The sequence below is a fragment of the Chaetodon auriga genome, chromosome 18 (genome assembly GCF_051107435.1).
Source record: "Chaetodon auriga isolate fChaAug3 chromosome 18, fChaAug3.hap1, whole genome shotgun sequence".
In the NCBI taxonomy this organism is placed as follows: Eukaryota; Metazoa; Chordata; class Actinopteri; order Chaetodontiformes; family Chaetodontidae; genus Chaetodon; species Chaetodon auriga.
Window position 1 is genome coordinate 2327287 of NC_135091.1, and position 14797 is coordinate 2342083.

Below are 14797 nucleotides of genomic sequence, written 5' to 3' on the forward strand. Positions count from 1 at the left end.
ATGCCAGTGAGCCGTGTCTCATTGCCCCTGATGTTCATGATGAAGGAGCTGCAGGTATCACAGCAGAGAACTGAATTGATAAACAAGACAACAAACTGTGCACCAACACACAGAGGCAGCCATCCATGGCGCTACAAATCCATGAACATTTCATTAAAACCTTGTTCCCCATCCTGGAGTAAGTCAAAGTCAAAGTCACTTTTATTTGTCAATTTCTTCACATGTACTTAACATACAAAGGAATTGAAATTGCGTTTCGCACTGTCCCGGCATAAACAAGACAACAGTAAGTGCAAAAGCACGACAGGATAACAAGACAACAGGACAAATAAATAAAAAAAAGAAAAAAGAAAAAAAAGAAATAAATTAAAAAGAAATTAAAAAAATAATAATAAGTATTGCACTGTGAGGGAGCTTCTCAGGTTGTGGTTCTGATACAAGTCCGTTGCAAAAGTAGCAGCAGTGTTGAGTGTTACGTGTAAATCAGCTACATCACGTAAACACAGTCTTAGATGGATGATGAAGAAGTCGCTTTCATTTGGGAAATTCTAGAACAATTATTAGCTCCTAACTTTAGCAGTATTGGACTGTGCATGAGCCATTTAGCCCAGAAGCCCAGTCTTTTGTTGCTCCTGTCCCACCTTGTCTGAGATGTGTTGTTGTGCAGAGAGACAACAGATGAATTAGTCCGTCATGTCTTCTGTCTACATGGCTTCCCCGCTGACATCGTCTCTGACAGGCTCACAGTTCATCAGGTCTGGAAGGAGTTCTGTCGAGCACTGGGGGCCTCAGTCAGTCTTTCCTCCAGCTCTCAGCCTCAGACTAATGGACAATCCAAAAGAGCCAATCAGGACCTGGAACAAGATAAGATAAGACTTCATTGACCACACACCGGGGAAATTAAGTCGAATCTGCATTAAGATGTGTCACAGCCTTGCACCCTCTCTGCCACAGGAAACAATATAAATAAAATAAAATAAAATAAAAAATAATAATAATAAATAAAAAACATATAATTTACTGGCTGCAAGAACCACAACCAGCCTCCAGCCTAGTGATGGTGCCATGAAGCAAATCACCTTCATAAACCTCTCCTTAAAATCTGGCCATGTTCCATCTGCATTCAAAGCAGCTGTCATCAAACCACTCCTGAAAAAACCCTCCTTTGATCCAGAAGTCCTAGCCAACTGCAGGCCCATCTCCAACCTCCCGTTTATTTCAAAGGTGCTGGAAAAGGTTGTAGCAGCTCAGCTCCAAGACCATCTGCATTTTCCTAGCCTGTACGAAAAATTCCAATCAGGTTTCCTCCGTGAAAATATTGGACTCTCAAACTTTGCCCTGGACTGGTTTACATCCTACCTCTCTGAGAGGTCCTACTTTGTGAGCATGGGCTCTGCAAAATCTACAACCCTTCCTCTCACCTGTGGTGTCCCTCAAGGGTCTGTACGTGGTCCATTACTTTTCATTATATATATGCTCCCCCTTGGTCATGTCATCAGCTAGTATGGAATGTCATTCCACTGCTATGCCGATGACACCCAATTGTACCTCAGGACTGATTCAACTGGTTTGTCACCATCAACATCAATACCACTCTCAACACTCACTATCTGCCTGGAGGAGATAAAAGCATGGATGAGTCGTAACTTCATCTCCTCCAGGCAGGACTACTGCAATGCCCTCCTCATTGGGACCCCCAACAAAAGTCTCTACAAGCTACAAATAATTCAGAATACTGCAGCCAGGATCCTACTCAGAGTCAGGAAACACGAACACATCACCCGAGTACTCCGCACACTTTACTGGCTTCCCATCACTGCCAGAAAAATTACAAAATCGCTCTCATCACCCATCAGTGCATTTATGGAAATGCCCCACCATACCTTAAAGAACTCCTCACCCAGCAAACCCCAACCCGGAATACATGCTCTGCACATCAAGACCTCCCCCACACTCCCAGAACCAAGCTCTGGACCATGGGAGATCGGGCCTTCTGCGCTGCTGCACCACGTCTGTGGAACTCCCTGCCCAGTCACCTCAAATGTGACCAAAAGTCAAGATACTTCAGCCTGTGCAGCGTTGATTTCAACCCCATTCTTGCTAGAATCAGTCTCCCGTCAGGTTATGGAAGTGCAATGCCAGGTTCTCTGTGAGAATAAGATGACACAAGAACACGTAGGAACTATCAAACAAGGCGCACAGTGAACACTCCTGCCACCTTTACCTGCCTTTACCCCTCTGGCAGCCACAGGTGAATCTCTCTCCACTCAAACTTAATGCAGTGCAGGAAAAACGCTCCAGAGCTGCAGTACCGTGTTCCCGTTGAGGGCTTGTATTCCATGTGATGCAAACTGGTTGCATAAATATCAGATTACAAAGATCACTCACTTGAAATGAACCATGACCGTTGATATTGTAGAATGGCTCAGCTCAAGTCAGATCTTTTGGCTCAGCTCACAATGAGAGCCGACTCTTTCAGCTCCCAAATGGCCCTTCAGCGATTCAATCATGATGACACACACTCTGAGTTCCTTCACTTGTCTGTTACTGTCATGAAATGTATAAAATGCCAGTCTCACTCTATGTTCTACAAGCTGTCCTGTTCAAGTGACAGTTTCATTGACTTGGCTGTTGTCCACCCAGAGGAAGTCCTCACCCACCCTCCAGCTCTGTAACTGTCATGATGACCTGACCTTTTGTCTCCTCTGGTGAACCAATCAGTGTTATGCTTGTTTTTTTTAAAGGGAGAGGATGACTCTCCTCAGCATCGCTGCTGTCAGAAAATAGACCTTTCCTGTCAAAGACAGTGATCACCTGTTGTTCAAGGAAGCCCAGAATAAACTGGAGGCTATTCAAACAAGCAACAGTGTAAAAACATGTATAAGTGATCCAGACAGAAGATATTTTAGATAACACAGGTACAAACTGATAATAATCATCTTTATTTACAGCACTCTTCAAAATCCAAGTTCCAAAGTGCTTCTCAAAGGCAGCAAAATAAAACACATCATCACTCATCAGCTTTTAAAAGAGAACATTTAAACTCAGGTAAAATCAGGAAATCCTCTCGGTTTGGATGTTTTGAGAAGAGCCTTGAAGGAGATCGCTGACTCGGCCGACCTGATTTGGCAGATCGTTGGTGAGCCTCAGGGTCCTGACTGCAAATGATCAGACGCTTTTAGTTTTCAGCCAGGCCTGTGGAACCGACAAAAGATGCCAGAGGAGCTGATGGTACGTGCCGAGAGAAAGGCCACGAAGAGTCTTCAAATTAATCATTAACATCTTAAATTCCATCCTAAAACACACTGGAAGCTGGCGTAAAAATCTTAAAACAGAAGTTATATGAACTCATCTCTTGGTTCAAGTTAAAAGCCTGACAGCTGAGCTCTGTCCAGACTTTTGGTTCAGACGAGAAAAAGGCTGCTGCAGTGATGAAGGCGAAATGAAACAATGGCTCGTAAAATGGTCTCTGTGCCTTTAAAAGTTCAGGCACAAACATGATTGCATAAGCGTGGTGATTATTGTTCAATGCTAACTGATCTTAACTTTTACACCACAAAGGACACGGTGACCTGACAGTATATTTACTGACATTACATCAGTGACCATTTCCACATTTGAGCTTGCAGCCACAAATCTACAGTTGTATTTTGTCTGTTATCGGTCAGTTGAGTCTGTTGAGTGTGTGCATTGGTCATTGAAAAACAATTTATTTTAAATCATGGGGATCGTAGATCTTTTCCTCCATTCCTGCACGCCTGCCTCCCTGCTGGGGGCTCTGGTTGTCCTGCTGCTCGTCTACCTCGCCTCTTCCTCCATCTTCAGCTCCAAGGCAGACGGGAAGGAGCCGCCGGGACCCAGACCACTTCCCGTGCTTGGCAACCTGCTGCAGCTTGATCTCAAGAGACCCTACAACACATTACTGGGGGTGAGGAAGTGACTGGAGTAGGCTGGTATTTAGCTACTTTGGTTTGCTCTCTCTGCAGATGCACTTTCATCAGTTCTGTCACCTTGTCTGTTTTCTCCTCCTTTTGTTAGTTTTACAAGAAATATGGATCAGTGTTCACTGTGTATTTTGGACCCAAGAAAGTGGTGGTCCTGGCAGGATACAAGACGGTGAAGGAGGCACTCATCAACTACGCTGATGAGTTTGGAGAGAGAGATCAATTGCAAATTCTGGATGATTTTACTCAAGGACATGGTGAGGAAATAAAACACAGATCTTTTGTCAAACAATTTCCCTGTTGTAGTAGATTAGGCATTTTTTAAAGTTTTTTGAACTACTTCAACTTTACAACTGTTATTGCTGTCCATAAAACAAAACATTTTCCGTGGTATAGTGGCCATTTGTCAAAATATAGGCTAGAACCGTTAACTAAACTTCAAAAATGTAAATCAAAGAGCTACTTTGCACCATGGGCTTGTAACTTATGAAAAATAAGAGGTAGAGCAAGATAGAGAGAGAGAAAGTCAGTCCATAATGCTACACTGCTGCTTCCAGCAGCAGGCAGAGCTTAGCCACAGGCCTCTCCAGGATGTTGGTTCTTGTTTGAAGGCGCACAGAACGCACCAGGCCTTTTGCGTCTGCTCTGACATCCAAAACCTTTCCAATCATCCAACATCCTCTTGGAGTCGTGGCATCAGCAGCAAGCACAATATCTCCAAGAACGAGATTTCTTCTTGGCCGTGTCCACTTTTGTCTGTCCTGCATCATAGGTAGGTACTCAGAAATCCACCTTTTCCAAAAGAGTTCAGCCATATATTGTACTTGCTTCCACCTTTTCCTGATGTGGAGGTCATTTTTGTCAAACAGTCCCGGTGGCATGATTGACTTGCTCTTCACTTCAGGATGTGATTTGGAGTGAGGGCTTCTAGGTCATCCGGGTAGTCTGAGACTCTTGTGATTGGTCTGTCATTTAATGTTGCCTCAACCTCGCAGAAGATGGTTTGGAGCCCTTCATCATCCAGAATTTGCTGTTTGACAACTGAGGGGAGAACACTTTTCACTGAGCGAATCAGGTGCTCCCAGATTCCACCTCGATGTGAAGCTGCTGGTGTGTTAAAGTTCCACTGTATGCCGTCCTGGAGAAAAGCCCTTTGAATTTCGCAATGATTCAAAATGACCAGACTTTCTTTCAGCTCTCTGCTGGCTCCAACAAAATTTGTGCCATTATCAGACCTGACTCTTTAGTGAGGCAATTTCGTCTTTAAACTTGTCTCTCTGCACATACTGAATGATTGACTGTTCTGCCTCAGCAAGACCTTCAGGAGTTCGGCTTTGTCCTTTGAGTGTAGCTTTAAAGCTCTGAATTTTTTTTGCCACTTCATGTTCTTGGTCAGTCTCAATGCACCACTGTAGTCGTAGTGCTCGTTCAACTGGAAGCTGGTCCGTATCCAAATCCAGTTCCATCACTTCCTTTGCTCTGCTGTCTTCAGCAACTGTTAGCAGCACTTTACGGCTGTTGCTAATCCACTTAGAGAGATTGAATCCTCCTTTTTGACAGAGAGCAGTCAGAAATTTCATCATTTGCACTGCTTCCTCCTCTGAAGCCATGGATTTCAGACAATCATCCACATAAAAGTTGTCTTTTACCGTTATGCCTCACTAGTAATTAACAACATGTATAGCTTAATGTGACATCCATCCATGTTTGATCATACTGACCACTTCTTGTGGGAAATGTTGGGCATTATCATCAGCAGTTGTTCTCAAAGCATAATTTACACAGCTTGGTGATGATACACCTCCAAACAAATGTACTTTCATGCGATATTCCAGTGGAGACTGTGCTGTGTCACCATCAGGCCACCAGAGGAAGCGGAGGAATTTGATGTGTTTATCAGAGACATGGACTTGATGAAACATGACTTGACTGTCAGCCATTATTGCAACAGGCTCTTGCCTAAATTGAACAATGACTCCAATGAGAGAGTTGGTGAGATCAGGGCCTTGCAAGAGCTGACAGTTAAGTGATGTTCCTTTGTATGTTGCTCCACAGTCAAAAACAACTCTCAGGTTGCCTTTTCTAGGATGGCGAACCCTGTGATGTGGAATATACCACAACTTTCTGTCACTCTGTTTTAGTTGATCAGGAGGCACCATTTCAGCATATCCTTTGGTTATCATGTTGTCTAGAAATGCTGTGTATTCTTCTTAAATGGATGATTTTTCAGAAATTTTCTTTTCAGGCTCTGGAGGCGCTGTTCTGCAACACAGCGATTGTCTGGCAAGACAGAATTTTCCTCTCTGAAAGGCAAGTCAATAGAGTAATGGCTTCCAATTAATTCTGTCGTACTGTTTATCACATCCATGAACTTGGCATCTTCTCTGGACATTTCTGTTTTCTCCTCTGATGATCTTTTATTGAAGTCATGGTCATACTGTTTAACCAACAGTTCTTGGAGGTGTTCAACAGAGATACGATTGGCTGTTACAGCAGAGTAGTCACCTTTAATCCTACTATCTCTGCCACAAAGTGGACCATTGATGACCCACCCGACCCTGGTTCTGACCACATTGGGTCCTTGGCTATTTATCAGCTCCCAAGGCTCAAGCACTTTTTGGGCATCGGTTCCAAAGAGCAAATCAACATCTGCATTAATGTCATGGAGCTTAACATCCCTTAGATAAGACCACTGATTAACATCCTCTTGTCAGGGAATATTGAGCTTTTGAGTTAAAACATCAGGCAGATCAATGAAATCATTCTCATCCATACCAGACACTTCGAGACCAGTAACAATATGAGCATTTACAATCTTCTTTTGGCTCATGGTTCTTAGCAGAATACTTGTTCTCTGTACAGAATGTGCCTGAGCTCCCTGGATCCAAAAACGCGTAGGTCTCCACAGTTTTGTTGCTCCTCTGACCTTTGACTTCTACTGCAACAATAGAAAAGATGGAATCATCTTTACAACCGGCCCCAATATGGCCACAGGTCTGAGACATTGTAGGTAATACACTTGGTGGACTCACAGACTGTTAAGCTTGTTCTGAAGATGTGCCTTTATCCTGCTGCTCAATATGAAGGACTCCCAGGTGCTTTTGGTGACACACGTTGCAATCCAATCGACTCCTGCAGTCTTTGCTTGTGTGGCCGACTTTCAGGCAACCAAAACAAATTCCTTTATCCTGAATGAAACTGATCTTATCCCAACTGTGAGCACTGATCCATTGAGTGACTACTTTGTAAACAACACAGACAGTTATGAGAAGAGGAGGACTTGGTCTTATTGCCTGAATATTGGGCTGTAACTCCTTCCTTCACTGCAGTGACATTGGTGGCAAAGCTGCTTCCCTGTTTCCTTTGCTCTAAGTGACTAGCTCTGGAAGTCTTGGGGATGGTAAGGTGAAAGTACTGAATGTTGCCAAAAAGTCGATCTGAGGCAATTTTAACCTGCTTTTCAATGAAGGAAACGATCTTTAAACAGTGCTCAGTGACCACGCCACTCTTGTAGATCACAAGCAAAGGCTCTCCATTTTTCCCTCAATTTGTAAGGAAGTTTCATGATGATGTTCCTCACGTTTGATGGTAAGTCAAGTTCCTTCATTTGCATCATCTGCTCTGTTAAATTCAAGCATCCTCGAAGAAAGAGGGAGAAAGCTTGTAGTTCTTCAATATCCTCACTTTTAACAGGCATCCAGTTGAGTATTTTTTCCATATAGGCAGATGCAATTTTATGTTCATTTCCAAAATGCTCTGCTAAAAGGCTCCTGGCTCTGTGGTAACCCTGCTCTGCAGGTAAGTGTTGACAACTGTGCACTAAGTCTCTTGGCTGCCCCCTAGTGTACTGTTCCAGAAAATGCAAACAGTCACTCAAATTAGTTGTCTTGTCCTCCATTTTCAAAAGCTCTGATGAAAGACTTGTACTGAAGACGGTCATCATCAAACACAGGGATGTTTCTTGAAGGATGGACAGAGCACAGATTCTGCTGAACCAGGAGGGCAATGATATCACTTTGTCTTTGCATTATATTTACAATGTCACTTGAATAATTACCGGTCAGAGCTTGAGTTTGAGGATGCACATGTCCTGTTCGTTGTCACTTGAAGCCATTGTCACTTGAACTGGAGCATCAGCCATTAATAGCATCTCACTCATTTGTGTCTTTGGTCTTTGTTTGGGCTGAACAACTGGTGGCTGCAGTACAGGAGCAGGCGCACCATGAACATTATCCTCTTCATCCACTTACTCTGAAACAAAACTGTTGGCATTGGGATTTAATTTACTCATTCCTTTGTTTCTCTCAAAATAAGAGTTCATGCCATCTGAGAGTTTAGAGCCACACTGTGATGAATTGAGTTCCAAGATCTGAAGCTTTGCATTTGTTACAGCCAACTCCGTTTCGAACTTTAGTTGTTATTTTTCTTTCCGCAGCTTTTCCTCTTGGGCTTCAATGAGACGTTTCCTTTTTAAGGCAGCAACACGCTCCATTAGAGCGTGTCGGCTTGAGCTTTAATGCGTGCGGACGATGTTGAAGATATCCGTGATAGCTGGGAGTGTGACTGTACACAGTTAGCTTTTACACTCAACACATTAGAGGCACTGTCCTTGGGATTTATTTCATCTGCGACATTTTGGTCGGGCAAATCTTTATTTAGTGGCACATAGGGATGATCCATTTCAGCCAGCCAGCCAGCCTTTACCCTTTTAATGAAGCCACAGTACATTGTCCTCTTTTCTTCAAAGTATTTACTTCGTCTTGTCAGTTCATCATGTGGTAAAAGATAATAAACTTAGTAAGCTCAGAAGTCACTGTATCGACGTTTTCCTTTGATGTCATTAACTCACGGATATTTTTTGCTTGCTTGAACTTTGCACTTCTTGTTTCCCGGCACTTTTACACATAGAAGAACAATCCTTTAGAAGTTAATTTATTGCTTCTCTCTGGCGGCACTTCAACATCCTCTGCCGCAGTAACAGACATTGCTGCAGATGATAATGCAGAGTAAAGGTAGCAATGGCATCCAGTGTGATTAGTGCACGCATCGATCCACTTCACCTGCAAACAAACACACCCTCAAGTCCTTTTTTATGAGTGAAAACCGACCAGGCAGTTGTGCGTAAAGGTAAACTATTGCGCAATGATTGCGCACAACAGCTCATTCATTGTCCGACTCCAACTTCATTAAACTTATATTGTGACACACTGGCGTTCAAACTCGACTCGTTTTGCAGTCTTCAAATACAGCTTTTGCAGTTATATCACATACCAGTTTCTGATGAGAAGCCTGAGCATTTTGTCGATCCGGGCGAGCAGCAGTTTCCCGCGGACGCTGAGAACAAAGAGTGATGAATGTAATAGTCCGTCCCGGTTATCCGTTCAATACCCAAGAGGATCCGACAATGTTGAGTAATCCTTCATAGATCCAAGGGCTGCGTTTTTTACTTTATGTAGTGGCAATTTGTCAAAATATTGGCTAGAACCGTTAACTAAACTTCAAAAATGTAAATCAAAGAGCCACTTTGCACCATATGGGGTTGTAACTTAGGCAGGCAGAAGAAATTCAATGTCCATTCCAAAGTTTATGGGTTTTCATGATTTATTTTTCCAGAAGCAAGCAAACAAAGAACAAAGGGATCCTGCCTCCCCTGCTCTGGTAAAACAACAACAACAACAACAACAAAAAACCATAGGCCCACCCAGGTGCATTCTGGTCCTACACCTACCCTTCTACCTATATGCCCTCTGGTGCCCATAACCAAATTCTGAAAGAAAACAAATGAACAAAATAATAACTAGACAAACTAAACACTAAACTGGGAAATAATTAAACTAAACAAACAACTAAAGAAAATACTAAAGAACTCTAATCTAAATGAAACAAACCTCTGAAATAATCAAACAAAAATATTCTTTAGATTTAGCAAACAAAAACAAAAGATTAACAAAAAAAAGCTCCCACATGTGGAATTAGATAAATAAAGTTCATCTTGTCTTATCTTATCTTATCTTATCTTATCTTAATCTTATCCATCTGAGGTGTTATGTGGTGCAATGGAGATACATGGAAAGAGATGAGGCGCTTTGCTCTGGCTAACCTGAGAGAGTTTGGGATGGGCAAGAGGCTTTGTGAGGACAAAATCATTGAGGAATGTCACCACCTCATTGGAGTGTTCAAGAATTTCAAAGGTAAATTACTTATTTTAATTAACTATATTGATAACACGTGCATACAAAATGATTTCACTTTTTTCTGTTTCCCTTGTTGCAGGAGAACCTGCTGATACAACCCAACCATTAAGCTATGCAGTGTCTAATATTATCTGCTCCATCACTTATGGCAGCAGATTTGAATATGACGACCCAGAGTTCACATCCCTGGTAGATCGAACATACAGAAACATGGAACTTTTTGGGACCCCGTCAATACAGGTATCATTTCATGTTTCTGAAGTTTATACTGTCACATTTTAAAAATGTTCAGCGAGCTGCTTCCCTGATATCTGTAGATAGTGTGCTCCAGAGCGTTGGGACACCACGGACAAAGTCTGCATCTCCGATTTTCTTTCGGCTGTTCCTGGAAACCTCCAATAAACCAGCAGCAGATTATCGCAGTTTTCTCGATGGCAAAAAGTGAACAAGGGATTTACAATTACAATTACAATTTGTCATTTGGCAGACGCTTTTATCCAAAGTGAGGTACATATGAGATTTTCATACGTCACAAGCAAAGTTCTGGACAGGAGAGAACAACAAGAGTAAGAGCCCGAACGCAAATTTCTGGTCCAACTGGACATAGGTGCTACGAGGCAGTGCTACGAGGTAATGCTTCGAGTGAACTGAGAGTTTGTTTGTTCTTTTTAAGAGAGGAGAGGGGACTTTACAGGTTGAATGGTGTTTGGTAACTCGTTCCACCACTGGGGAACCACAGAAGAAAAGAGTCTAGCTAAACACAGACAACTTGACCACTGAGAGACGGAAAGCACTGACTAAATACACAAGAGAGGGGAGAGTAATAAGGTAGAGGTGAAACTCATCTGCAATCACAAAGGTGGGAACAAGACAAAGGCACCTTTCAACATTAAAAATTTTATATCTAAACTAGACCCCAAAAACCTGACATAGTGTCACCAATCAGAATGGTGTCAGGTTTATCAGGTGTGGGGTTACCAGTGTTTCTTCTGGCCCTAGCAGTGGCTGAGGCCTATTAATCGAAACTGGAGTTTGGGGCTCACACTAAAAGTGATAAGAAATATGGTGGTATCCCTCAGTCCCAGTGGTTTATCATATCCAGGATCCACAGAGCGTCTCCTCCGTAACCTTATTTGTTCAGGTTGTTTTAAATATTAATAAGTATATCTTTTTGACAGATGTACAACCTGTTCCCGCGGTACTTGAAATGGATTTCTGAGAAGAAGGAAGTCCACAGATTGTTTGCTGCCAACAGGAAGCAGAACCTAAAGCTGTTTAGTCATTTGAAAGAGACCCTCAATCCAGAGAAGTACAGAGGCCTTGTGGACGCATTTCTGGTCCAGCAGCAAAAACTGGAGGTTGGTAAATTTAGAGTTTATCAAAATTAATATGATAGATTAGACAATGCTTGATGGGAAACGACTTGCCAATGGATCGAGCTGAGCGCTCACTGGGAGGTTTTACGTTGTGTTAGTGACACAACTCTTCAATTGGCTGTGCATCAGTTTCACGCCGTGACTTACAGTTAAATGACAACACTTCTGTTATCATGTTTCATCATAACTGCACAGTTTCTCTCTACATGAACTGCAGCACACTCCAAACTAAATAAAACAATCTCACTGATTCTTTGTAATTCATTAACTCCATGCCTCCAACTGCTGACCTTCATGTACAGAAATCCGGGACGACCAACAGTCACTTCCACAATGAAAACCTTTTGATGACAGTTGTTCAGCTGTTTGCTGCTGGCACTGATACAACCGCAGCGACACTCAGATGGGCCATTCTGTTCATGGCGAAATATCCAAAAATACAGGGTAAGGAGCTGCAAATGTGCAAAGGATTTGTGACTTACCAACAATCTCTACAAAACGTTGGCTGCCATCGACCGGTTCTCCGTGTCGTCTCCAGCCTGTGGTATCGTTGCCATGGATGATCGTTGTTGTGTTCATTCAAATGATAGTCGTCTGCTGTCAGCTTTATTGACGGTGGACCTCCCTATTTGGCACACTACTGCCACCAACGGTTGGTCATGGAATTGCATTCACCTATAATCTGATTGTCATTGTCTAGCAACACGACAGATGAATGACAGGACAGGGGCACTTCAGGGGGCCAGTTAGATTTCAGATGGGGCCAATGCCCCTGTGGCCCCGCCCCTACAATCGCCACTGGTACAGCTTTCACTTGGAAACATACTTTTCAAGCAGAACAAAATCCTCAATATAAAAAGAAAAACCCCACAAATTAGAGTTGCTGGCACTATATACTTAGTTGTTTTTTCTTCACCTACAGTGATTCAATAATGATGACACAAACTATGAGTCCCTTCACTTTTGTCATCTGTCCCCTTTCATGACCCAGACCAGGTCCAGGAGGAGCTGAGCAGGGTGATAGGAAGTCGTCAGGTGCAGGTGGAGGACAGGAAGTACCTGCCCTTTACTGACGCTGTCATCCATGAATCACAGAGGATGGCCAACATTGGCCCTGTGGCACTTCCTCACAGAACGAGCCAAGACGTCACCTTCCAGGGTTACTTCATTAAGAAGGTCAGACTACATGAATCTAGCTTGACTTTGAGACAATTTTGTGATGGGCAATGAATTACCAGCATCATGGCTGATCGTGATTGACAGTTGGGTGTCTATACCCCTGTAGTGTGACTGCAACAAGTAAATATGACGCGTTACTAATTTAACTTAATTTCTATCTGATAATTTATTTGTCTTATGAGGTTTCACTTTTTGAAGTGTGATCTGACTTGATTTTATTTCTATATCCTTAAAAGTTCAATATGTGTTTTTTTCCGCAGGGGACCACAGTGTTTCCTCTCTTGACATCCGTCCTGTATGATGAGGATGAGTGGGAGAAGCCACACAGCTTTTATCCTGCCCACTTCCTGGACAAAGATGGAAAGTTTGTCAAGCGAGATGCCTTCATGCCTTTTTCTGCAGGTTGGTGAACTTTGCCGTCACTTTTTGTCAATGTTCAGTCTACTAGCAGTTGACCTTACGTCTGTCTTCATTCCCTCTCACAGGACGCAGGGTTTGTCTCGGAGAGAGTCTGGCCAGGATGGAGCTCTTCATCTTCTTCACCAGCCTCCTGCAGCACTTTCGCTTCACTCCTCCACCTGGAGTTTCAGAAGATGAACTTGATTTGACTCCCCGTGTGGGCTACACCACCAACCCTTCAGATCATAAACTGTGTGCTGTTTCTCGTAAGTGAGGAGGACGAGGGCTTGGTCCATTATTATAGATTGATTGATTGATTAATAGACTAGTCATGATATTTCAGCCTCTGCAGTGTTGATCTTGTGTCCATTTAAAATCAGCCTCCTGTGAGATCATAGTATTACAATCAGAAGTTCAAGCAGTAGCAGTTTAGTCAGTTGTTCAGTGTATGAATAGTAAATATTCAAATCACAATAAAAACTGGATACAAAGACACAATGTGGATGTGTAAGCATGTTGAACCAATGAGTCCAAGTAACTGGTCAGAGTGAACCTGTCCAGGTGGAACTGTGCAGTTTCCTCTACTGTTTGGTCAGTGTGTCTTATTTGACAGTTCCAACATGTTCCCGTGTCATCTTACACACACAGACAATGATTGAGACTGATTTTATGACAGTTTACTTTGTCAAACGATGATTTACGAGTTTTAGAGGGTAATCGTTTACACAGTGAACACTGTGATTATGTGATGGTTCTACATCAGTGACATGCAGTGAGGCTCATGACTGGTGAGGCACTGACTCCTCAAGTCAGATGTAAAAATATATGAACCCAAAATAGAAGCTTTTAGTTCAGTTTTGACCTTAATTGAAAAATGTAGTTGTTTTAAAAGCTTTTAATTATGCTTTGATCAATTCCACACTGTTCAACAATACAATAGCAAGAAAAACAAAAGAATATTTAATATAAGGTCAAATTCGAGTTTTAAAAATGTTTAAAAAAAAGTTTTTTTTTTGGCTGATTTTTTTTAAATTAAAATTGAACACTCACTATCGCCCTTGACGTGCATTGCGCCGATGGAGCTCAGCACTGCCACCTATCAGTGCGACACAGTACTTTCTGCCTCACCTGGAGCATTTTCACTGCACATTCATGGCCAAAATACAGAGAGACAGCAATGGGCATGCGCCAACTTCCTGCGTCAGTCAGTGTGTGTTGCACAGCGCCATCGGACGTGAGGCACAACCTCAACCTTCTCCCACATATTTGAACAGGAAACGTGTAAATTTAGCGATTTTGACCATAGAAATGTTGAAATCATACAGAAAACAAATCTTTAGAACAGTCATGAGCTTAAGTCCAAATTTTCTCCTCTAAACCACAGCAAATTTTTTTTTAAATTATATTTTAAATGATGTCATGATGTCTCCTTTATGTGATACCAGTGGTTGATGCTCTGGACTGGTCGTCCAGACACAGCACACAAAACATCTGACACATCTGTCCTGCCACCTTCACCTGTGCCTTTACCCCTCTGGAAGCTAAAACTTAATGCAGCAGTGCAGGAAAGGCTCCAGAGCTGCAGTACCGTCTCCCTGTTGAGGGCTTGTATTCCATGTGATGCAAACTGGTTGCATAAACATTACATTACAAAGAACACTCACCTGAAATGAACCAAGAGTAATGACTTACTTCTGCCGCTCCG

The 14797-nt window shown here is 42.6% G+C and overlaps 1 protein-coding gene across 1 annotated transcript; it reads left to right on the forward strand.

Annotated features, from left to right (window-relative positions):
• Nucleotides 1-3709: 3709 nt before the first annotated feature.
• LOC143336187 (cytochrome P450 2K1-like) lies at nt 3710-13520 on the forward strand. The gene is made up of 9 exons (XM_076756155.1): nt 3710-3928; nt 4039-4201; nt 9986-10135; nt 10218-10378; nt 11317-11496; nt 11817-11958; nt 12506-12690; nt 12954-13095; nt 13179-13520. Exons 1-9 carry the CDS (start codon nt 3722-3724, stop codon nt 13364-13366), a joined length of 1518 nt encoding a protein of 505 aa, XP_076612270.1. The 5' UTR covers nt 3710-3721; the 3' UTR covers nt 13367-13520.
• The last annotated feature ends 1277 nt before the right edge of the window (nt 13521-14797 follow it).